The 22,539-nt window shown below is 41.1% G+C and overlaps 1 protein-coding gene across 15 annotated transcripts in view; it reads left to right on the forward strand.

Moving 5' to 3' along the window:
- The window catches only part of C2CD5 (C2 calcium dependent domain containing 5), a 55,476-nt gene that overhangs the window by 2,157 nt on the left and 30,780 nt on the right, over nucleotides 1-22,539 (forward strand). For 4 of the 15 annotated variants that reach the window (XM_059472282.1, XM_059472287.1, XM_059472289.1 and 1 more), the window contains exons 2-9: nucleotides 1,745-1,831; nucleotides 3,380-3,551; nucleotides 5,531-5,626; nucleotides 6,082-6,237; nucleotides 6,960-7,158; nucleotides 9,660-9,811; nucleotides 15,299-15,384; nucleotides 20,224-20,332. In XM_059472282.1, coding sequence (XP_059328265.1) covers nucleotides 1,745-1,831; nucleotides 3,380-3,551; nucleotides 5,531-5,626; nucleotides 6,082-6,237; nucleotides 6,960-7,158; nucleotides 9,660-9,811; nucleotides 15,299-15,384; nucleotides 20,224-20,332 — 1,057 coding nt within the window. Of the gene's footprint in view, nucleotides 1-1,744; nucleotides 1,832-3,379; nucleotides 3,552-5,530; nucleotides 5,627-6,081; nucleotides 6,238-6,959; nucleotides 7,159-8,625; nucleotides 8,751-9,659; nucleotides 9,812-12,642; nucleotides 12,838-15,298; nucleotides 15,385-20,223; nucleotides 20,333-22,387; nucleotides 22,454-22,539 lie in introns of those variants that run through there. The other 11 variants (XM_059472281.1, XM_059472284.1, XM_059472290.1 and 8 more) reach the window with 6 other exon arrangements.

Genomic DNA, 22,539 nt, shown 5'->3' on the forward strand with positions numbered 1-22,539 from the left:
TAGCTGGGTTGCCCTGCAGTGCCATGGGTGTCTTGGCACAGAGAAGGGTGTAGAAATACCCAGGTGGGGGCCTTGCTTTCAGGATTGTTAATTAGGAACAGTGTGAAGGAACTTCCCTTTCCCTCTATGGAGTAGGCAATGCAGCAGGTGAGATTTATTGCAAAATAAGTTGGGATTGAAACTCTTGTTTCGTTTTTCTGTGTGAGATTGCTGAAAAGCTACAATGTGTTTTTCCTTAAATAAAAATGAAAAGCAGATGTTAAGGTTCTAGTTGTTTACTAACCTTACATTTCCTTGTTAAATATTGCAATATGAACTTAGAACTAGAAAGGAAAATGAGAAGAGACCTCAGAGCTCTTACTTGGCTCAGGTCATGCAAAACTTGGGCTTCACTAGTGTGAGCACAATGATCCTTGTCCCAGCTCAGAATATTTTGTTACAATTTCTTCCGTAATGTGCTTTTCACTTTGCACAGCAGCCAGCAGTGTGCTGTTTTATTATCTGTACCAGCTTCAGTGCCCTGGCTGGAGCACGGGGGAAATTCAGTTATGACTGCCTGGGGCTCTGAGGGAACTGATTTACTCCCGAGATAACGCCTTAAAATAGGCTGGGTGGAGCTCAGGGTGTTGGATCCGGCAGCCTCCGGAGCCAGAGCTGGCGCTGCATTGGCAGCTGCCTTGCAGCCCGTGCTGCCAGACATCCCTGATTGCCTGCAGCGAGTGCAGAGTCCCTTCAGCGCTGGGGGATGCCCCTGTGCAGGATGAGCTGTGACTGAAACGGGCCGGGGTCACCTCACACCGTCCTCAGCAAAATCACCGCAGGGCTCGCAGCCCGGCCTGGATTTCCTTCCCAAAATGTGTTTGGCCTTGCAAATGATAAAAGCTGTCAAAACCTCTAACTCCAGCATTTCTTTTCCATCTGCCTAGGCATTGTTTTCCTTAAGAATCTTGAATAAATTAGAAAATGTAACTTGGAGTATTTGTAGGTGCCCGGTATGAGGTGCGGTGCTCATTTCTTTGAGAAGCAGCATTCAGAGAATGACAGGTGTTTGGGAATGGTTTGCAATGAGAGCTGCAGAGAAATAAAGGCTCTTCCATGTGCTGTGTGGCTTCCTGATGTATGGAGCATCACAGAAATTCAGTTTCACTTTATAAAAGGAAACAAGAAGCCCCCACAAAACCCAAATGGGCTTAGCCTGAAATAGATGCCTGTGGAGACCATATGGGTACTGCTGAAATGAGTTATTATGTGGTTGCAGGTGAAATAAGAGATAAAAGCATGGAAAATATTCAATTTTTAGTAGTCCTCTCTCTGTATATATCAAATCCAGTTTGTTTTTATATTTATTTCGTCAATTGTTGGTGAAGCTAATTGAGAAATCCTAGAGAGGAGAGTAATAAACTATCAGTGTTTAGAATATTTTTCCTTGTGGAAGGCAAGGAGAGTATGTAAAGTGACTTTGAATAGCCAATATAAGTGATATTTTTGCCTCTCAAATGATTGAGAGGACGAAAAGAAACAATTTTAGTAGTATGACAGGATGAGAGAGAGGTTGATTGGAAATGTCATTGACATGTGGATACTGATATATATAAATTGAATTTAAAAGCCACTCAGTGAAAAGAAAACGATTTGTTGAAATTTGTATTTGAAATTGTATATTGACTTGTATATGTCAATTAAATGAGTTCCAAACTCTTTTTATTAATATTTGTAATTGCTAATTGAATGTTTTTGTTTTTAGGTGAAATTTGGAAATATTACATTTAAGACAGATGTGTATCCCAAATCGCTTAATCCTCAGTGGAATTCTGAGTGGTTCAAATTTGAAGTAAGTATTTTTTAAGAGTTGGCCTGTAACTGTATAACTGTATAGACACTCTGGTTTAGCTGCCTTAATGAAGTGATTGCATTTCCAGCAGAGAGTGAGCACTGAAGTGTGTTTGTGTTTGCATGCACAAACCTTTGCAGCAGACCCAGCTCTGGCCAGACCCTGTTTGCCAAGGGCGCCTCCGTGGCTTTTGAGGAGTGCTTGGGAAGATAAAAGCTTGCCAGGTTGGATCCAGCTGAATGTTGTTCTGTGACTGTCTGTGAAGGTGGGGAAGGGCAGCAGGGGAAAGGCCTTTTCAGTGCAGTTATCAGTACAAGTCTGTGTAAATAAACACATAGATATGAAAGTACAGCTGTTCTTGTGGGCTTCTTTTAATTTTAAACAAGGGAAGTTAATTGGTGTTTGAAGTCCTACGTTTGGTGGCAAGGATAATGCAGAGGAGAAAATGGAAAATTCCTCTGTGAAGATGACAAAATAGAGCTTGGACAACAATTGCTGTACTCTCTCTTCTGGTTTCCTTATGTAATAATGAGGGCACACAGCATTTTCCTGTAATTGCTTGTTGCTTTTCAGGATCTGATTTGTTGGTGTCCTTTGACATGATGCCCTGAACAAGTGTTTACATGTTTCTTTCATTTTTTTACTACTTAAAAAATGAGGATTATGTTTAGAATAAATTAATTATTGCAACACTTGAATGTGTAGTTCTGGTTCATTTACTGTGCACTAAGGCAATATCACAATTCTGCAAACACTTAGATGAGTCATCCCATTGCAGCTAGCAAACTTAATTCTTGGTTTGTGACATTGAACACAAAAGTTGGTTAAATGGCTGTCTTTGTTCTAAAGAAAATAGTCATTATCTGTAGATGGATTATTGCATTTGTTTAGGAAACTGCATGTGTAGAATTACTGAACTCTTACTGCAGGCTGTGTAAAATACCTGCTGTTAAGCCACTGACCAGTGATGGGAACACCATAAACTTCAGAGCATAGTAGTCCTCTGAGGTATTTTATCTTAAATTTCCTTCCTTTCTTTTCCTATTTATTTATTTATTTGTCTATCAGTATGCATTATGGAGATAGATGGACAGTATTTTAAGTGCAACTTACAATATTGTGGAATTTTAAAATGAATATTCTCTGTAATTGTGCTTTTCTGTTCCTCTGCCAGTGATAGCTCAGTTTCCAGGATCTCACCAGTCTCTGAAGGCTAAAACCAAAATGAGTGAGAGTGCTGTTTAGCTTCAGAAGCTGACATTACAGATCTATCTGTGTGACTGTTCATTACTAACTCTCTCCTCTGCGTTGGTTTTGCAGTGTTTCCCTGCACATTTTGCAATACTCAGATTTCTGTTAATGTTTGTGCTGCAGGTGGATGATGAGGAGCTGCAGGACGAGCCCCTGCAGCTGTGTTCCCCTGCACATTTTGCAATTCTCAGGTTTCTGTTTCTGTTGCAGGTGGATGATGAGGAGCTGCAGGACGAGCCCCTGCAGCTGTGTTCCCCTGCACATTTTGCAATTCTCAGGTTTCTGTTTCTGTTGCAGGTGGATGATGAGGAGCTGCAGGACGAGCCCCTGCAGATCACAGTCCTCGACCACGACACGTACAGTGCCAACGATGCCATTGGCAAGGTGTACATAGACATCGACCCTCTGCTCTACAGTGAGGCTGCCACGGTCATTTCAGGCTGGTTTCCAATTTATGATACCATTCATGGTAAGCTTTGCTCATTTAAAACAGGCTTCTTTGGGATCTAATCTGCTTCGTACAATCTCATAAGCTGCGTTCAGAAATTGTAATAACTTCAGCTTTGGAGTTGGAAAACTACTTTCCTGGCTTTTTTCCCCTGTATTTTCTGACATGACCAAATTTCTGGCAGGGGAGTAAAGACTGCTGCTTGGCAGAATGCCTTCCATAGGAGTTGTGACAAGTGGGAAAACATCTTCACTAGTTACTGCAGATTTCTGATTAAAAAAAGGACTCAGACATATTTGTCTAATTACCACATGTTTGCTAAACAAGTGTAATTTTGCTGGGGTTACTTGAAGTGTGCCTTCCTGGGATTTGGGATAACCTTCACTTGAGATGAAGGGACAAGGATGTGAGATATCTTCGGCAGGATGAAATCCCTTTTCCCTGCAGTAAGTGCTCTCAGTACTGGTGGATTTCATCAGAATGTTTTGAAGGCATGAGAAAATAAACACAATATTTTTGCTTTTGATTTGGATGGAACAGCTTTTGTCTCAGAGAGCCAATGTCAGTTTAGAGCAATTAACTTGGATACCTTTGTGCAGAACATCTCTGTGGCTGCCATTGTCCCCCTCCTTTGTTATTCAGGGTGAATTAAATGACCTAATGATGTTCAAAGCTAATTATAAATCATTGTTGGGAAGTAATTAATAGTGTTCACCAGATGCTCATCGTAACTGATGCACACTATTTTTTGCATTTAAACCAGTTATAGCGAGCAGAAATATTAAGAAATATTGCAAAAATACTGGGGTTTTTAAATTACCTTTTTATCCTATGCACATTCTCCTATCACACATTCTCTTCTGGAGCTAAATTATGCAAACACTTGTTTCAGGATGTGTACAGCTGGTAGGTTAGAGAGTTAGATTTCTCTATATTTTTCCAGATATGTTGGTATTTCATGGCTTTTTTCTATGTAAGTAAAATTATAATTCTTTCATTTTCATGCTCATAGCACTAGATTCTAATTATGTTGGTTCTTGGCAAACATTAATTGAGTTTCCTTAAAAAAGAATAAATATGATGTTCATAAGTTTGTATTTAATTTTTTTTCTTTCACCTCAACATGATTGTTTGTGAAAATGTATAACCCTGGGGCATTTTCTGTTACAATAACTGAAGGCTTCTTCCTGTTGGCATTTTGGAAGGGAGATGCAGCTGATTTTATTGCAGCAATGTCTGAGCTGAACAACAAATCCAGTGCTGCTGTTTCAGTGTCATGTGCTGGTGTCATAAAGGCTTCTGAAGACACAAGAGATCAGACTCATCAAGAAGTTTAGCCCTCAATATGTCAGAATCTGTAATGTGTGAAATGATTTTGTTACTGGGTGGGGAAAACAAGAAAAAGCTCAGAACAGGAAAGTAGAGACGTCGAAAAGGAATTGTTCTGTGTTAGAAAATATTCCATTTCTAGTAAGGTTTAATCATAGTTGAAAATTAACATTTGTCTTAAAGGAGTATAATACCTTATTTTTATGTATTTCTTGTCCCAGTTAAAGTATTTTACAAACACTTCCTGTGTCGCTTTGTGGTTCTAGAAAGAACCATAAATATTTCTCCTTGGGCTGAACTTCAGAGGGGAGCTTTGCTGCAGTTCTGAAATTGTTTCAGGCAGGAAACTGAGCAGAGAGAGCCCCCTGCAGCAGAGGCCACTGCAGCATCAAGAAGCTGATGGCTTCTCCTTCCCCAGTCCCCTCTTATTTATAAAGTTCTGTTTGGTGCAGACAGGCATTTGGGGAGCGTTGCTTTCATTGTGCCACAGGCTGGGCAGAACTAGAAACTTCCTCTGAGCCAGTGTCTGTGCAGCAGACCTGAGGCAAGGCTATGGCTCCCCGCTCCTCCGGCATGAATTACTCATAACAGGAAATCATTTATAGGTCTGGTTTTGTATTGATGCAGTTACATTGTTGTAACTTCTGGTGTTGCATGGTTTTTATTGATAGGTATACGTGGGGAGATCAACGTGGTGGTGAAAGTAGATCTCTTCAATGATTTAAACAGATTTAGGCAGTCATCCTGTGGCGTCAAATTTTTTTGCAGTAAGTAGAGGAAAAAAGTTTATTTGAACAAAAACTTTGTCCCTCCTTTTCTTTCTTTGCCTCTTCTGTCTCCCTCCCCATGGCACGGAAGGGAGCTCATTGCATAGACCTAGTGCAGATAACATTAACACAAATGGTGTTTCTTTTGTAACACATTTTTACTGTTCACGTTTCCAAACAATGTCAATAACTGATGGGATTTTTTAATGTGCAGAAGTTGCATTTCAGTGCCTGTGGTGTTATTTTGGGTCCATGTCCTTTTAAAGAGGCCCAAAGTGACAAGGTTCCATAAAGGTACATGCTGTAACTGGTACGCTGGACAGTTACCTTACCAGGGTGTGTCCACGTTTCCACAGAACACGGTCTGGATGAAATGCTTGTGAGGTGTAACGTGATGCTTTTGTTGCTGTGCCCGGCTCAGAGGCTGTCTCACCCCTTTGCTGTGTCTGTACCAGCCACGTCCATCCCCAAGTGCTACCGGGCCGTGGTGATCCACGGCTTCGTGGAGGAGCTGGTGGTGAACGAGGACCCCGAGTACCAGTGGATCGACCGCATCCGCACACCGCGCGCCTCCAACGAGGCCCGCCAGAGGCTCATCTCGCTCATGTCAGGTACTGCCCCTGCCCTCAGCGTGCAGGGATCGTCTTCTCCTCTTCAGTTAGCACCGAGGCAATCCAGCTACGCAGAACCCTTAGGTTTTTAGTTACGTCCTCCTACAAAAGCATCAGCCACAAACCAGTTTCTTACAGTCACGGCCTTTCAGTCCTTGTGTGCAGTTAGTAGGAGTGGCAGTGTTTGGTTTGCAGCAGAGGGGCGAAAAGTAGGAAATAAGATGAACTATATTAAATAAATTGGTAGATGAAGAAATTATAGGTGCTTGTTCATATAGATTTTAAAGATGTCGCATTGTTTTGACGTATTATATATTATGTATTATTATATTATGTATTTTTGTTGTATTGAAGCACTAAATATGAAGTATTTAGAAACTTACGTGCGTTCCACAGCACATCTTGACCTCTCTCTGAATAAGTAGAAAAAAGGAAAAAAAAAGCCTACTGGAAATAAAGACTAGTGGGAAAAACCTCTGAAATGACATGTTGCTTTGGCAGTCAGAGTGGATTTGGAGAGAAGAGCAAAAAGCTGTGTAAGGGATTGGTATCACACAGTGTTGTAGGAAACAGAAGTTGTTCTGGCTCCTTGGCCAGCCATGTAGGATTGGATTTATTACCTGTTCTGCTGACTTGGCTGGCACTCCAAAAGCTGGGTCAAAGACTACAAAAGAGAATAGGAATTCACTGCAACTCTGAGCTCTTTACCTTTTGTTTTGTAGGTGAATTGCAAAGGAAGATTGGCTTGAAGGTGCTTGAAATGAGAGGAAATGCTGTTGTTGGATATTTGCAGTGTTTCGATTTGGAGGGAGAGTCTGGACTCGTAGTGAGAGCCATAGGAACAGCCTGCACGTTGGATAAATTAAGTAACACATCAGCATTTTTACCTGCATGTAACTCCCCATCCAAAGAAATGAAGGAGTAAGTATGAATTAGTAGCTTGTAGGGAAACAAGTTTCACCTCTCTTCCTTTCATACTCATTCAGTTTTTCATAACCAGCGTGATTTCTTTTTTCCCCAGAATTTGTTTTTCTTTTGTAGTTTTATTTGTCTGCAATAAATTTTCTATTCCACAGTTCTGAAATGTTTTAGGTTGGATGAGTTACTTCGGTAGAGGCTGGAGTGGTAGTTCTTACTTAAGATGACTTTCTTTGTACTTATGTAGCAATAGTACTACATATCCTTGTGATCCACCAGTTTAACGCTAATTAGTTCTGCTTTGATGCTGTGTTTGTGCAATGAACATTTCAGTGAGGACCTCTCACAAATATACTTTTGGTTCAAGCTTAAATGTTTATAAGTGTATTTCTAACTATATAACAGAAGATAAATTTTGAGTTCTGATTGTTCTGTCAGTGATTTAGACAATGACCTCAGAGGTCTCATCTTTTGTGTGCTTTCCTTTTTACTGTTATAAAACAAGGAGGACTATGGCAAAACAGGTAGACAGTGAACTTGCAGAGAAATCTTTTTACGATGAGAATTAGAATTTTGTGATTTTTGTCATATGCACTGCAGCACCAAACAGTTTGAATGTTTTGATATGCATACAAATTAATAGAAATATACTTGCAGTCTTCTTTCAACTGTTGCTACATTTTTGCATGGATAAATTAGTTATTTTCTGCTTGGTAGAGCAATACAGGAAGGAAAAAACCGCACCAAGAAGTGTATTACATATCCTGTATTTCTAGATGTATTAATTGAAGTAGCCATTTTCATTAACTTGAACTGTTCCGTCACTGCAAGAGAGGTGAGGCATTTTTGTTGTGCAGGCATCAATTGCTCTGCAAAATTTGCAAAATATGAGCTGCCTTTTAAAAATTACTGGTTTCTATTTCACGGCATAGCTTGTTTGACTTGACTCGATTTTAAAAAATTGCCTTTAAAAGAACTTCAGGATGCAGTGCAGCATAGAGCAACAGCATGGTGTTTAAAAACATAAAAGGTAGACCTAGTAATTATCAACTTAAAAAGCACCCATAAATAAACCAGTGGCTTTCACTCTGCAGCAAAATGTGGAAATTCCACCTCCCAAATTATCCATGTTCAACTTGGTGATGGATATTGTCTCAGTTCAAAAAATGGGAAAGTTTGTCTAAGGCAGCAAAATCAACTAATTTGACTCTTCTTATTCTTGGCTTTACTAACTCGATGGCCTGTTGCCAGAAATCAGTGATGCAGTCGCAAGCAAGTGCTTGAGCTGTTCCTTTCCCTCCTTTTATTTCCTCTGGACTCTTGCATGCTAGGAATTGCAATTCTTAGAGTCTGCTTAGAGTAAGAGATCTCCTGTGTCTAAACTTCCCTGAAAGCATTGGTAACATAACTCTGCAACCTGTTTGTGTGTATTGTTTTCTTTTCTCCCGCCCTGGCCGCAAACCCTCTCAGGTCTCCGCTGGTTCACGCGCCCAGCCATGGATGCCGCTCGACCCACAACAGCCCAATTCACACTGCTACTGGCTCACGGCTCACTCAGAACTTCTCTGTGTCTGTTCCCACTCTCATCTACACCGGTACGAGTCTGCTGACACTCGCAGCCGGGCAGCCGCGGGCACAGTGCCCCGGGCAGGCAGGCAGGGCAGGCAGGCACCGCCCTCTCTGCTCCCGTTCCTCGGGACACCCTGCTGCTCCCGGCGTGCTGCGGCTCATGGAAATGCAGGAGAGGCTCTTGGACGCGCCTGCAGTCTCTTCCACAAGGCCACGCTCTTCCCTTTCACACGCTCTTGCTTCTGGGAAATTAACTAAACAGTAAGGTGATGTGACTGAGGAACGGTGATTTGAGCTCCTAATTGCTTTCAAACATCATTCACATACAGTAGGCTTTGAAAGGGTTCTAGGAAGGGTCTGTGCCATTTGTGGAAGAGATGGTTTTAGGGAGCAGGTAAGTCAAGCTGTGCATAAATAAACTGTTTGTCAATAGAGTTGTTCCCATAAAGATTCTCCTCTTTGCTCTGTTTTTAGCTGTGGCATGCTGCTGATGCTATAGGATAAGGAAACATATCTCTTTTTCTTTTACCTTACAATGCATATGTGTATATACATAAGTGTATAAATATGTATAAACACAGCTATAATTTGAAATCATTTTTCTTTATTGAACTAACTCAAAGCATTGTGTATTCGACCAGATTTTTAAGCCATAAATTTCTCCAATTTTTTTATTTTGCATATATATATATTTTTTGTCACATCTCATGCCTTTCATTTGGCTTAATTGTTTCATTGTAGATGACGAGCATCTGTGTGTAGGATGCTGAGAGGGTAAAACAGCATTTCTTTGCCTCTGGCCTCATTCCCAGCCTCGCTCCTAAGGAATAGCTGCTGGCCCTGCCCCAATCCCATCCTGGTGTTTGGATCATGCTGCTGTCAGCCAGGTCCTTTGGCACAGGATTACTGAATATGTTTCCACCTTCTTCTGGCAGGATTCCTTTCAATGAAGATCCCAATCCCAATACATATTCATCAGGACCCTCCACCCCTCTGAAAAACCAAACCTATTCCTTTTCACCTTCCAAGTCCTACAGTCGACAGTCCTCTTCTTCTGACACAGATTTGAGTTTGACACCCAAAACTGGTAAGGCACTTCCACCCACTTTTTGTTTAAGTTGTTTCTCTTTTTATATTTTCATTCAACCCCTTTTGCTTTTTGGCATTTAAGTTATCAAAATGATGTGAAAATTGGAGACCCCATGCAGCACACCTCAAGCTCTAAAGGTTTCTGCAGGGTCAAAATTTCAGTCCTGCCTGTATTTCCACTGTCCTGGATAACATGAAAATGGCTTTTGTAACACAACTGTGTTGTGTTGAAGTCAAAATAAAACATCTCAGAGCATTAAGGGAGTCCTAAGTAATTGCCTTTTCCTTATTTCCTCCATTTCATATCACAGACCATAGGAGTGTATTTCTCACCACCATATGTTAAGGATGGTGTTACTAAAACCATGTAGCCTTCAAGCCTGCTGTGTTGGGCCCTGAGCTAACTGCATGCATTTGTCTAATTTTGAACTCCCTTTTGCAAATTCAAAACTAGAAATGTAGCAGCCACTGTCTTTTTATTCTCTTGGTACATGGAAATAGCTTTACATACACAGCATACACTTTCAAGGTAGCTTAAATTACATTAGAGGTAATCCAGCCATCTTCAAAAAGCATTTTTTTCCCATTGCTTTATCATAATTTTTTTCAACTTGTTTTTTTCTCCCTCCTTATTTTTTAGTCTGTGGTTAAAATCATGTCAGTAATAATGTCAGCAAAACTCAAAGAATTATTGTATGTTTATTTTTCATTCTATGACCAATGCTGTGAATTTTGCTACCCTGGGGCAAAGTATTTTGTAAAATTGTATATAGAAGTATATGGTTAGTTTTTAAATGATGTTTTAAATTGTGGTGTTTGAAGCCCAGAACATCCTTGGCTCCATATAATGAGTCAAATTTTAAGCATATTAAGGTAGTTGATAGCACTCCTTTCAAGAATTTTTCCTACCAGGTGAATTGAATATTACATACAAATGGAGTTGTATTAAATATTTCATGTAGTTTATTCCCTATATGTGTTAAAAATATTCCCAATTAGCAAGCTGTCTTTCTTAGTGCTGTCTTCTCTATCCCATTTTTAAAACAAACAAGCAAGAAAAAGTACACTTTAGTTTTTGTTCTTTTCAAAGGGTGTCTGTCCTCAGGGTAACCTATGGTGGTCACTCGATTAAAGGACCTACAGGTATAACTGGATGCTTATTTCTTGGGAGCACCCCACATTCAGGTGTTTGGCTTACTGAACGTTTGAAAACTTGTTTCTTTTGATCAGATTTCCGTGGTAAAGATGATGTCATGTACAGGATTTAAATGTGACATAGGTGGTCATCTTTCTAGATGTAAGAGTTGTGAGTTTAGGCATGTGCAGCTCACTGTGGATGTGTGAAGGTTTTAAAGCAGCAGCCTCATATATTTCCTGGCAATGTTAGGTAGGTGATAAATCCCGCTGGTTTTAGTCAGCTCCTTCAGAACTGAAACAGATTGTCATTGGTGCCTCTTGTTTGGAGGGATTTTTCAAGTATGTAAAGATATTTTTAGCTATCTTTCTAGTATTAAAGCAAACAGTGGGCATAGTTTTGCTTATTAGCACTGCCTTTTTGACAACTTTTAACTATGCTGCTGAAACTTGTCCAGAGAGGATTTTCTAGTTACATTTAAACATCCTGTGTCTTGCTATGACAAACTCAATTTTGAATCCTAATAGATTAAAGGACAACACCTCATGAGTAATCTGTTTTACCCAAAATTTGGTGATATGCAGAAGACACTTCCATAACATACTAAATTCAGTATGCTGTTCTTAACAATTACTGTATATGTTTAGACCTCTGTTTTCATTTCCTGAGGCTGTTACCAAGTTCAGGTATCTCAGTGTATAAGTTGATCTCAGTAGTTAAATAAGGTTAAAGAAATGCAGTCTTCTCATGTGACACATCTGATGTTACCAGGTTCGAGGTAGCCATTACTCAGGTTGGCTGATGTGCAAAAAGAAGTATTTTCTGTTATTTCTGCAGTATATTGTATTCTCCTTCATTTCTCAGTCAGGTAGTTAGTGTGCTGACATGTCTGGGATGGACATTAACCTGGAGGAACAGTGCAGATACCACCATTTCCAGTAGGAGTAACAAAACACTGGAGGCTGCAACTTGGATCTGCTTAAGCATCTCATTTTCTATAGCTCCAAATGTGGAGAATATTACCTTGATGTCTTCTGTGAAATGCACTTGTGCTTGTGTTATCCATTCTGGTCTATAAATACATTTGCTGAATTTGGGGTTGAAGTTAGAATTCTGGGAGCCGGGATATATTTTATGCCACTGCAAATGGACAGAATCAGGCTGACAAAAAGCATGATATTTTTTAATCAGATAATACATTCTGATGTGCCATAGCATATGTTTGGAGGAAATGGGTAAGGTGGGAACTCCTTTACCTGATGGGAACTTAAAATTCTACAAGATTTATTACTCTAGAAAATCATAAAACAAATCCATGGCCCCTTTGGAAAATAACCTTTTCTACTGAGATAATCCAAGTAATCAGATTAAGTGTGTGCAGAGACTCTGGTGTTTGGGTTTTACTCCATACTGTTTGCTATCAAATTTTGATTGGCATTTACAATGTTTAATTACCATGTCTCTAAAAATTAATTTCAACATAAAGTTAATCAAGTAATGATTTTTAAAGACATGCTTCTCATGTACATTGTGGAGCTGTATTGTCGTTCCATTTCTTTGTATGTCAAGAAATAATTTGCAGTAAGTGTTGATTCATTTAGAGAAAACAAAAATGCTTCATTTTGATTTCTTTTGTCCGTTTCTTTGGTCATCTTCTGAACCTGCATCTTTGTCTCTATTACTTTCCTCCACAGCACCTTCCCCACAGGGACCTAGGATTTTCCTGTTTCCCAGCTCCCCTACACTCTCTTGTGATTCCCCACATCTAAAAAAGTCCTGTCTCCTCCTCTCGGGGTCTAGCGTTAAACCTCTGCACTGTAGCCATGTCAGCCCAGTTGTTCTGAGGAAAAGTGTTTCTTTCACTGAGGAGCTGCTTCTGGCTGCTTCTGGTAGGATCTGTCTATTCTGGCCTTTTGAACAAACTCTGAAGGAAATGTTGTTATTTGATTAACACACAGCTGCTTCTGTAACCCTGGGCTTGCTCAGTGAGCCTCTGAAAACTGCTGGCTACATGACTGTGCATTCCATCTCTCACCTCTGCCCCAGAAGCTTGAAACACCTTCAGAACTTCTCAGAGGATTTGAAACAATGTCATTTATGCTACAGAATTACTTCTTTACCCTTGACAAATATCCTTTGCTAATTGGACTGAAATAATTTGCTTTATTTGTAATCCCACACATTGTCCTCACTTTGCTCCTGCATTTTGCGTGGAGCAGCTGCCCATTGCACTTGCTCGTGAATTCATTCATAATTTGCTGAAATAATGGTTGTGAGATGCTACCAACTCTGCTTTTTAATTTAACCTTTTAAACAAAGCCCATGCTTTTTATTTTTACTGCCCACTTTTTCATTTCACTGACATGGATTATTTTTATAGATTTCAATTAAGTAATTGTTGATATTCGCTTTTTTTGTACAAACTCTTTTGGTTAGTTTGTATTTTTTGAGTTTGTTTTGTGTGTAGTATTTATGCTACGTTTGTCTGTATTTAGTCTTGTATAGTCCCTGACAGTGATGTTTAGAACCAATGCTAAATAGTAAAAGCAATTTAATCTTGTTTAATGGGACTATACAGATACTAATAGTTTTGTTTCCTTATCCAAGAACAGCTAAAAATACTCACTGAAAATTGTAGTGGTTTTATATCTAATTACATGGTAATGGTAGCTTAGTAACTCTTGAAAATGAATGAATCAAGTTAGGAATGAATTTACATACGTTATTAAGTCTGGTATTATTTCTAGATCTCCCAGTCTTTGGTAAAACAAATAACTGCACTTGGATCGATATTTACACTCTTGTTCATCCTTACCAGATTCTTGATCAGAAGGGAAAGGAAACTAGCAAGGAATTATTATGTTGAATCAGTTAGAAATTCTGGAGAAGAGAGTCTTGGCTTCATTTCTAACTGTTTGCACTGTGCTGTTTGTATTTCATCCTGCTCCTCACACCTTTCTGTTCTTTATGCTCTGCTTTCCTCTGCTGCTTAGGGGCTTCTTTTAGCTCTGATGGCTTTAGACACAAGGAATAGCAAGGAGAATGTGTTTCAGGCATGACATGTTACCAAGAGTCACTAGCACTGTGTTTGCTTTAGGGAAAGCACACCTTGGCATGTGTTTGCAGTGCCGTGTGAGCACAGAGCCCCCAGGCCACTGTCAGGCACATAACCTGCAGCTCAGCACGCTCTGTGAGGGGACATGTCCCTGCAAGCAATGCTACAACAAAGGTGTCTGTGCACTGAGCAGCTTCCCCTGCACAGACCTGTGTGCACAGCTAATGGAACAGCAAAGGTGTCAGTGCACAGCATCAGGTTCCTCTGCACAAACCCCCTGTGCACAGGTAGTGCCACAGCAAGGATGTTGCTGCACCGAGCAGCTTGCTGTGTACAGGTGATGCCCCAGCAAAGGTGCTTGTGCACAAGCAGATGTTAGTGCACCGAGCACCTTCCTCTGCACAAACCCCCTGTGCTATGGGGAGGGCTGGAAGTGAAACTCTGAAAGAAGGAAAGAAAGAATTACCATGTTATGCCAAATTGGAGTTTATCTTGTGTTCATAATCTGCAGGTTATGTGTGTGCCAATCTAGTCATCAAATAAGTGTAGTTTTAAATGCTGAGCGGTAGTAGCCCCTATTTGAATAAATCAGATGAGTATTTCATAGTGTAAAATAATTTTGAATTGTTTTCAGAGTTTATATTCAAATCAAAGGATATGCATTGCCTTTGTGCTTTCTTCTTGCTCCTAAACATGCATTATGTAACTGCTGCTGTAATTATGTGTACAGTCTCCTACTTGTAGTTAGGAAAGGTAGTTTAGTTACCTGAAACTCTCTGAAAACCAGGTTTTTATTACTTTTATTAAATAAAAATATTGTAATAATATTAGCGAGAAATATACAACTATAGAGTAGTCTGACAGAGAGACTCTTTTTGATAAGGGCAGATAATCTGGTTATATAAAAACTTAAAGTGGAAATTAGATCTCTATTTAAATCATAGGCAAAAATACAAAAAAATTCTATGTTGTAGGAGAGAATTTTAAACCCACATCTTTAAGTTTTTATATTTTAAAATTGATTTTCATTCAGGTTGACAGCAGGAAAAAAAAATCTTAGACGGGGGGGTTTGTTCAAATACTATAAAGTCACTGCTAGTTGTGTGAGAAGGAAAACCTACAACAACCCTCAAATCAAAATTAAATTTTTGATGCTTTCTTTTTCTTAGCAATTAAAATTATGGGGAAAATTAGACTGTTTTCAATGACTCATTTTTGTCTATTTTGAACTCACTCTTTGATTACAAATTATAATCTATGTTTCTTTGAATGTCATTTGTACTGATATTCTTCAGGAATGGGCAGTGGGAGTGCTGGAAAAGAAGGGGGGCCATTTAAAACTCTTTTAAGACAACAGACTCAGTCAGCTCTGGAACAAAGGGTAAGGCATTGTATACTTCATTTCTGGTTTACTGAAGTGAAAATTTATCTTGTTGTAAGTTAATGTTTGCTGTTACTTGCTGTTTGAAAACATGTAAGTTTTGGTCTGAACTTAGTACAAGTGTTGACTGTTTTATAGCCCTTTTATACACAAATTATTTAAATACTTATTACTAAAGCAGTGGGAAAAGTGGAGCAATTAACTATGCACAGTACTCAAGTAATTCCAGTGGTATTCAGAAGTTATGGGAGAAATTACTGATGTGTGGTCTCTGAGAGGTGCTGATGCATGTTAAGTTTAACACTTGAGAAAAGACATGATGATAAAGTGTTTACAAAAGCCAAATTCAGAAACATTGGCATAGCTTTAAACAAGCTGAAAATCCCATTTAGGTTTGGGAAAAGTTTCAGGTTTTGGGAATGGAGTTGTTACCTTGTGCCCCATTCAATGGAGTAGAAGGTAGCCTTTAATTGGGAACTTGAATCTGAGCTACCTGACAAGCAGTAAAAAGGCATTTATAGATTTAAATTTTTCCTTTATTGGACTAAAAATGCCATCTGTCATTATACTGAATAGAATATATGATGAAAATAGTGGTTTTAATTGTTTACATTTAAAATGAGTAATTGCAACTTTTTTTTATAAGCTATACAGTGCTTTGATCAAAATGTTGATAATGAGGTGTCTTGGAGGAAGAAATGGGAGTATATTCTTACTCAGGAATAAATGTATTGCACCTAAGTGTGGTGGTGTTCACAGGGGTCTTTGGATGAGGGAAGAGATGAGAATGTTGACTCCATGTTTCAGAAGGCTGATTTATTATTTTATGGTATTTATTATATTAAACCAATACTGAAAGAATAGAAGAAAGGATTTCATCAGAAGGCTGGCTAAGAATAGATAAAGAATGATAACAAAGGCTTGTGACTGCCTTGACACAGTCAGGACAGCTGGGCTGTGATTTGCCACTAATTAGAAACAACCACATGAGACCAATCACAGATGCACCTGTTGCATTCCACAGCAGCAGATAACCATGCTGTGGGGTGTGAGTGTGCACACACAGACGCTGGGGCCTGCCTGCAGTGAGGGTGACAGCCCTGCGGCTGTGGGGTGTGAGTGTGCACACACAGACACTGGGGCCTGCCTGCAGTGAGGGTGACAGCCCTGCAGCTGTGGGGTGTGAGTGTGCACACACAGACACTGGGGCCTGCCTGCAGTGAGGGTGACAGCCCTGCGGCTGTGGGGTGTGAGTGTGCCCACACAGACACTGGGGCCTGCCTGCAGTGAGGGTGACAGCCCTGCAGCTGTGGGGTGTGATGGGCACTGTGCACACACAGACACTGGGGCCTGCCTGCAGTGAGGGTGACAGCCCTGCAGCTGTGGGGTGTGATGGGCACTGTGCACACACAGACACTGGGGCCTGCCTGCAGTGAGGGTGACAGCCCTGCAGCTGTGGGGTGTGAGTGTGCACACACAGACACTGGGGCCTGCCTGCAGTGAGGGTGACAGCCCTGCGGCTGTGGGGTGTGAGTGTGCACACACAGACACTGGGGCCTGCCTGCAGTGAGGGTGACAGCCCTGCAGCTGTGGGGTGTGATGGGCACTGTGCACACACAGACACTGGGGCCTGCCTGCAGTGAGGGTGACAGCCCTGCAGCTGTGGGGTGTGAGTGTGCACACACAGACACTGGGGCCTGCCTGCAGTGAGGGTGACAGCCCTGCGGCTGTGGGGTGTGAGTGTGCACACACAGACACTGGGGCCTGCCTGCAGTGAGGGTGACAGCCCTGCGGCTGTGGGGTGTGAGTGTGCACACACAGACACTGGGGCCTGCCTGCAGTGAGGGTGACAGCCCTGCGGCTGTGGGGTGTGATGGGCACTGTGCACACACAGACGCTGGGGCCTGCCTGCAGTGAGGGTGACAGCCCTGCGGCTGTGGGGTGTGATGGGCACTGTGCACACACAGACACTGGGGCCTGCCTGCAGTGAGGGTGACAGCCCTGCAGCTGTGGGGTGTGAGTGTGCACACACAGACACTGGGGCCTGCCTGCAGTGAGGGTGACAGCCCTGCAGCTGTGGGGTGTGATGGGCACTGTGCACACACAGACACTGGGGCCTGCCTGCAGTGAGGGTGACTCTGCTCTCCTCTCTTGTGCTCCATGGCTAAGGGAGGATTGCCCCGCAGGTTCTGTGCCAGGCGGGTACGTTGGAACAAATGCGACCCCTCAGCCCTTCCCTGCTGCTGGGGGTTCTTAAAGCACCAGCTCACATATGGGGCTTGGGAGCCTTTGCAGATTCCTTTGGGATTTTGTTCATGCAGAGTTGTTTTAATTTGTTGGTTTTAAGAGCATTTTTTAGATCAGTGTATTTTGCATGTTTATACATTTCAGTTCATGTTTTAGTCCATGGCTTTTTGCTTTTAATTTTTTAATTTGGTGGAAGTAATGCATTAAAGCAAGCCTTTTTTCTGTCTGTCTTTGATTTTGCTTGCATTTAGACTTTCCGTGGCTGATGTTTTTATTTCCTTAGGAAGCTCTTTGAAGACAAAGAAAAATGTAAATTAAGAGCCCTTAATGTATTTTTAGAGCCTGAATTATTTGCATGTTATTTTGACAAGGTCTTTGTATCAGCTAGTAGAAAAAAGATACTGTAAAATGGGATGGAGACATATGTCTGTTATTGATGTAACAGCAAAGCAAAATACGTTCATTCTGTCTTCTGAAAATTTCACATTGGATGTGGTTTTCCTGTGGTGTTACCTCTTTTGGTTACCTTGAAGTTGAGTTAACTGGAATGAATAACATCTATAAGTTATTTTGTCAGCTTTAGTGTGCTACACACATAGACAGCGCACTCTACTTGTCTGGATTACTTAGGATAGCAAGTATTTGGGAGAACCAAGAATAAATTCAGTGTATATAATGCAGTTTCACAGGTATTAGATATATCATAAAATCCCAGAATACTTTAAGGGACCTTAATGGTCATCTTATTCCAAGCACCCTGCCTTGGGCAGGGACGCATTCCACGAGACCAGGTTGCTCAAATAGTTCTTTTGAGTCCTAGATTATTGGGATATATGGTAGTGCTAAAGTACCTGAAAATAAGTTCATTTAGTTGCATGTCTCAAGAGTTTTTTTTTTAACCAAATGTGTTTTTGATTTATTACTTAAATAACCCTAACTGCAAACTGAACAGTTAGTTAGAAGGATCATATTCCTCAATTTCTTCCCTGAAAATAAACCTGTAGAAAATACAGCAGTGGAAAACTCAGGTACATGTTATATTGTACATTAATAACTGGCAAAAATTCCTTGGACATCTGTAGATAGCAAGAGTAACTGTAGCACAGCTGTCTCTCTGTATATTTTTAACTAAAAAGAAATCCATGCTGCATTTCCATCAGTAGGAAAATTTGGTATTATCTTACTCCTCAAACATTAGCCTATATTTTTGTAGAAATGACCAAAAGCTGCTGTCAGTGGTATTTTTTTGTCTCACTTCCACAAATTCTGGACAAATTCTGGTTTCTTGCTGTTTTTACATTCCGCAAGTGCTTGAGTGATCTCCTCTGCTGCCTTTTCAAAGCAGGGATCTGATGTCCTTCATCTCTGAAGGGCACTGCAGGAAATGTGTTCTGTGGGAGATTGGTTTGGCTGGAATCCTGACCTGAGCATCTTCTCTTTCAGTGACTTCTTACCCACCCATCCCCTCAGTTCAGGTCGAGAAGAGCTGTCAGGTTGTTTGGCCACCTTGGGGGGTGGCACAGTAATTCTGAACTCTCACAGTTTACAACGTGTGTTTGAGGCTGGAACTTGTATTTAAGTGATATAATAATAACATTTTAAAAACCTCTAAATTTAAAAAGAAAGAAGTCTTCATATGAAGTGATGGAGTTCAATGTGTGTCAGAATGAATGAGGGATTAACAGAATTCTGTCAGAATGGTTCAGTGAGTCTGTTACCCAGATTTGTCTGTGACTCAAGTTAACTGCATGATTTTTCTTTTTTGTTTTTTTTTTGCTTTCTGCATTTAGGATTGCTGAACATGAGTTATTGCCTTTCCCCCATAAGTGTTCTATTATGTAGATATTAGACATATCACAGAACATCTCTGGTGCAATTAAAATCTGGGTTTGGGCTCAGTTTTTTTCATCAAATGTGTCTTGAAAAATTGCAATTATTACTTACTTACTTTGCCCCTCTTACGAATTAAAAGCTGGAGTAGTTACTGAAAGTTAACTCTTTATTTACTTATTAACTGGAAGTGAATTATTTTAGCTTAAGAATTTACAGTTGTGTTTCAAGACCTGTGCTTTATTTTACAAGATGTATATTGACTTGTTATATTTAGAGCTTACTCGCAGAGCAGTCCTTTGATATTTTTTAGGTACGTTTTCCTGTAATAAGACAGTCCTCATTCTTGCAAGACTACAGTTTGTTTCACCCTGTGCTTCAGAATCAAACTGCAGTCAGTTGGAACGAGAACACCTAAAAATGGAGAAAAATTTTATTTTTTTATCAGCTAATGAAGGAAGAATTCTGGTGTTTAGCAGCCATGGTGAAAGTGGATCAATAGAGATTTTATTAATCTCTTAATGTGTAAAGTTTTGATTGTTTATGTCTGTTGTGCTGAGAAACAACTCTGTGGGGGAAAAGTATCGTTTGAGCGCGTAACCTGTGCTTTTGTGCCGTGGGTCCGTGGGCGCGCGTGGCTCTGGGCGCCTCTGCCAGGGCAGGGCCGCGCTGGCGCCAGGGCAGCGATGCGGGGAGCCCCGCGCCTGTCCCTGCCACGCGGAGCCCTCGCAGGCCCCTAACGCTGGTTTCTAACGCCCACAGGAGTTCCCCTTCTTCACCCTGACCTCCTTCCCACCCGGCTTCCTGGTGCACGTCGGGGGCGTCGTCAGCGCGCGCTCCGTCAAGCTCCTGGATCGCATCCACAACCCCGGTACGTGGGCACGGGAGCACCTGGGAATACACGGGAGCACGTGGGAACGCCTGCCTGGCACGGGCACAGCTGCCTCCCTGCCCTGGGGGCACCTGCCTGGCACGGGCACAGCTGCCTCCCTGCCCTGGGGGCACCTGCCTGGCACGGGCACAGCTGCCTCCCTGCCCTGGGGGCACCTGCCTGGCACGGGCACAGCCTGCCTCCCTGCCCTGGGGGCACCTGGAGGAGGGACAGAGCTGTTCCAGCTGTGCACACCTGCCTGGCACGGGCACAGCTGCCTCCCTGCCCTGGGGGCACCTGGGGGAGGGACAGAGCTGTTCCAGCTGTGCACACCTGCCTGGCACGGGCACAGCCTGCCTCCCTGCCCTGGTGGCACCTGGGGGAGGGACAGAGCTGTTCCAGGAGTGCATTGCAGAGAGCCATGGAGGCTTGAAAAATGAGTTACTCAAAGGTTTTAGTGAGAAACCTTTCAGCAAATTAAACTAGAAAAAAAAATGCTTTGAATCAGTAACTCTGCACTGAAAACTAGCTTTTAATTATTGAGGGGTTAATTAATTTTTTGCTGCTTTTTGTGATTAAAACTTGATGCAAGTTTTTCAATTCAAACGAAAATGAGATTAAATGCTTGATCTTAACTATGAATGTTTTCCCATTTTCAGCTCCTTGAAATCTTTAAGGACTAATGGCTACAGCTCACAACGTGGTTTTTAACCTTTACAGTGTTGTTTCTGTTCTTAAAAGCCTTTACTGAACAGTACTTGAAGATTTTTATTTATTCTTTCCTGGGATCCCCGGCACAAGAACATTTGTGGATTGCATGTTAGTTCTAATGGTAGAGCTGAGTGACTTTTGACTCTGAAGACTTGGGTGGTTTAGTCGCTGAGACCAGATGAGGAATGCTTAGCAAAAAGTTGGAGTTGACAGTGCACTTAAAAATGCAGAGGAGAGAAAAATAGCACCTGTAGTGGTTTTGCATGCACTAGTCAGGAGTAATAAAAGGAAGTTTATGCAAATACATCCCTAAAAACAAGTACAAAAAATCTAACCTTTTCCTTTTCTTCCTATGGCCCAAGGCAAGCAATTCTTCAGGCAGGAAGATCAGATTGTTGCTGATCTGAAGATCCAGTAAACTGGCAACATGTAATTAAATCCAAGACTTCATTTGAATTAGATCCTCTTTGTTTGAGGGATTTTTTCAAGTATATTAGTACACAATGTTGCTCTTTTGTTTTCCTACTCTAAGATCTATTTACACAATGAAGAAAAGATGAAAAAAAAAAAGAAACTAGTCTTTTAATTAATAATTAATACATGAGTCTTTCTTTGCCACAAAGTTATTTTATGATTCTGTGCTTTCAATAGATTTCTGACACAGGTCTCTTATGTGCAAAATTTACTGTGGGATAGATGGAAGACAGAATATTTAAACAAAATCAATTTTGCTCAGAAGTTTTAAAAACTAATTTCTTACATTATGCACTCCTTCCTTTTTGCCAGCTGACTGGAGGCAGTATAAGCCATAAGGCAAGAAGAGATGTGTGTTTGCAGAGCTGCAGTGTTTCTGTGAGACTTGCACATTGCTCCTGACCAGTGAATGCAAAAGGCATGGTCCTTGGAACTCACACTGCAAAACAGCAGGAACAAAGGGGAAGGAAGGCACGTGGCTGTGGGAGGGAAGGTGGAGCAGTAGGGAAAAATTCTGATATTATAGTTAAGGTTGTGAAGCATTTGAGTCAAATAAGTGTGTAAAATATTAAAGGAAGCAAACAAACTGGCAGAATGATGAATCAGGAGAAGTGGAAGAGGAGAGAACATTTGCAGGTGCATTAAGAGCTTGCTGATAGGACCCAACTGCCAAACACTGTCCATGTTGGTCACCAGTGCCAGACTGCTACAGCATGCTCCTTTTTCCCTTTCTATTTCAGCTCTGATTAACTCTGCTGTCTGTGTCTTTCCAGTTCCTGTGGAGTGGTGTTGTCAATTGTGCTCTTGTTGGTAGTTTTTTCACTATTCTGCTTCTATAACTGATCTACTAATTTGCTGTTTTGAACTCAGCCTTTGTCGGAATTATGGGTAACACAAGATCATACAAACTGCTAGACTGGAATAGTTTCAATTCAGGTATTTTATTAGTCATTCAGTACTACATACGCTGACAGAAATTATGGCAGCTCAGTGAAGTTATTAGAAATGCTCTAGGATATTTA

The sequence above is a fragment of the Ammospiza nelsoni genome, chromosome 5, assembly GCF_027579445.1.
Source record: "Ammospiza nelsoni isolate bAmmNel1 chromosome 5, bAmmNel1.pri, whole genome shotgun sequence".
Lineage (NCBI taxonomy): Eukaryota > Metazoa > Chordata > Aves > Passeriformes > Passerellidae > Ammospiza > Ammospiza nelsoni.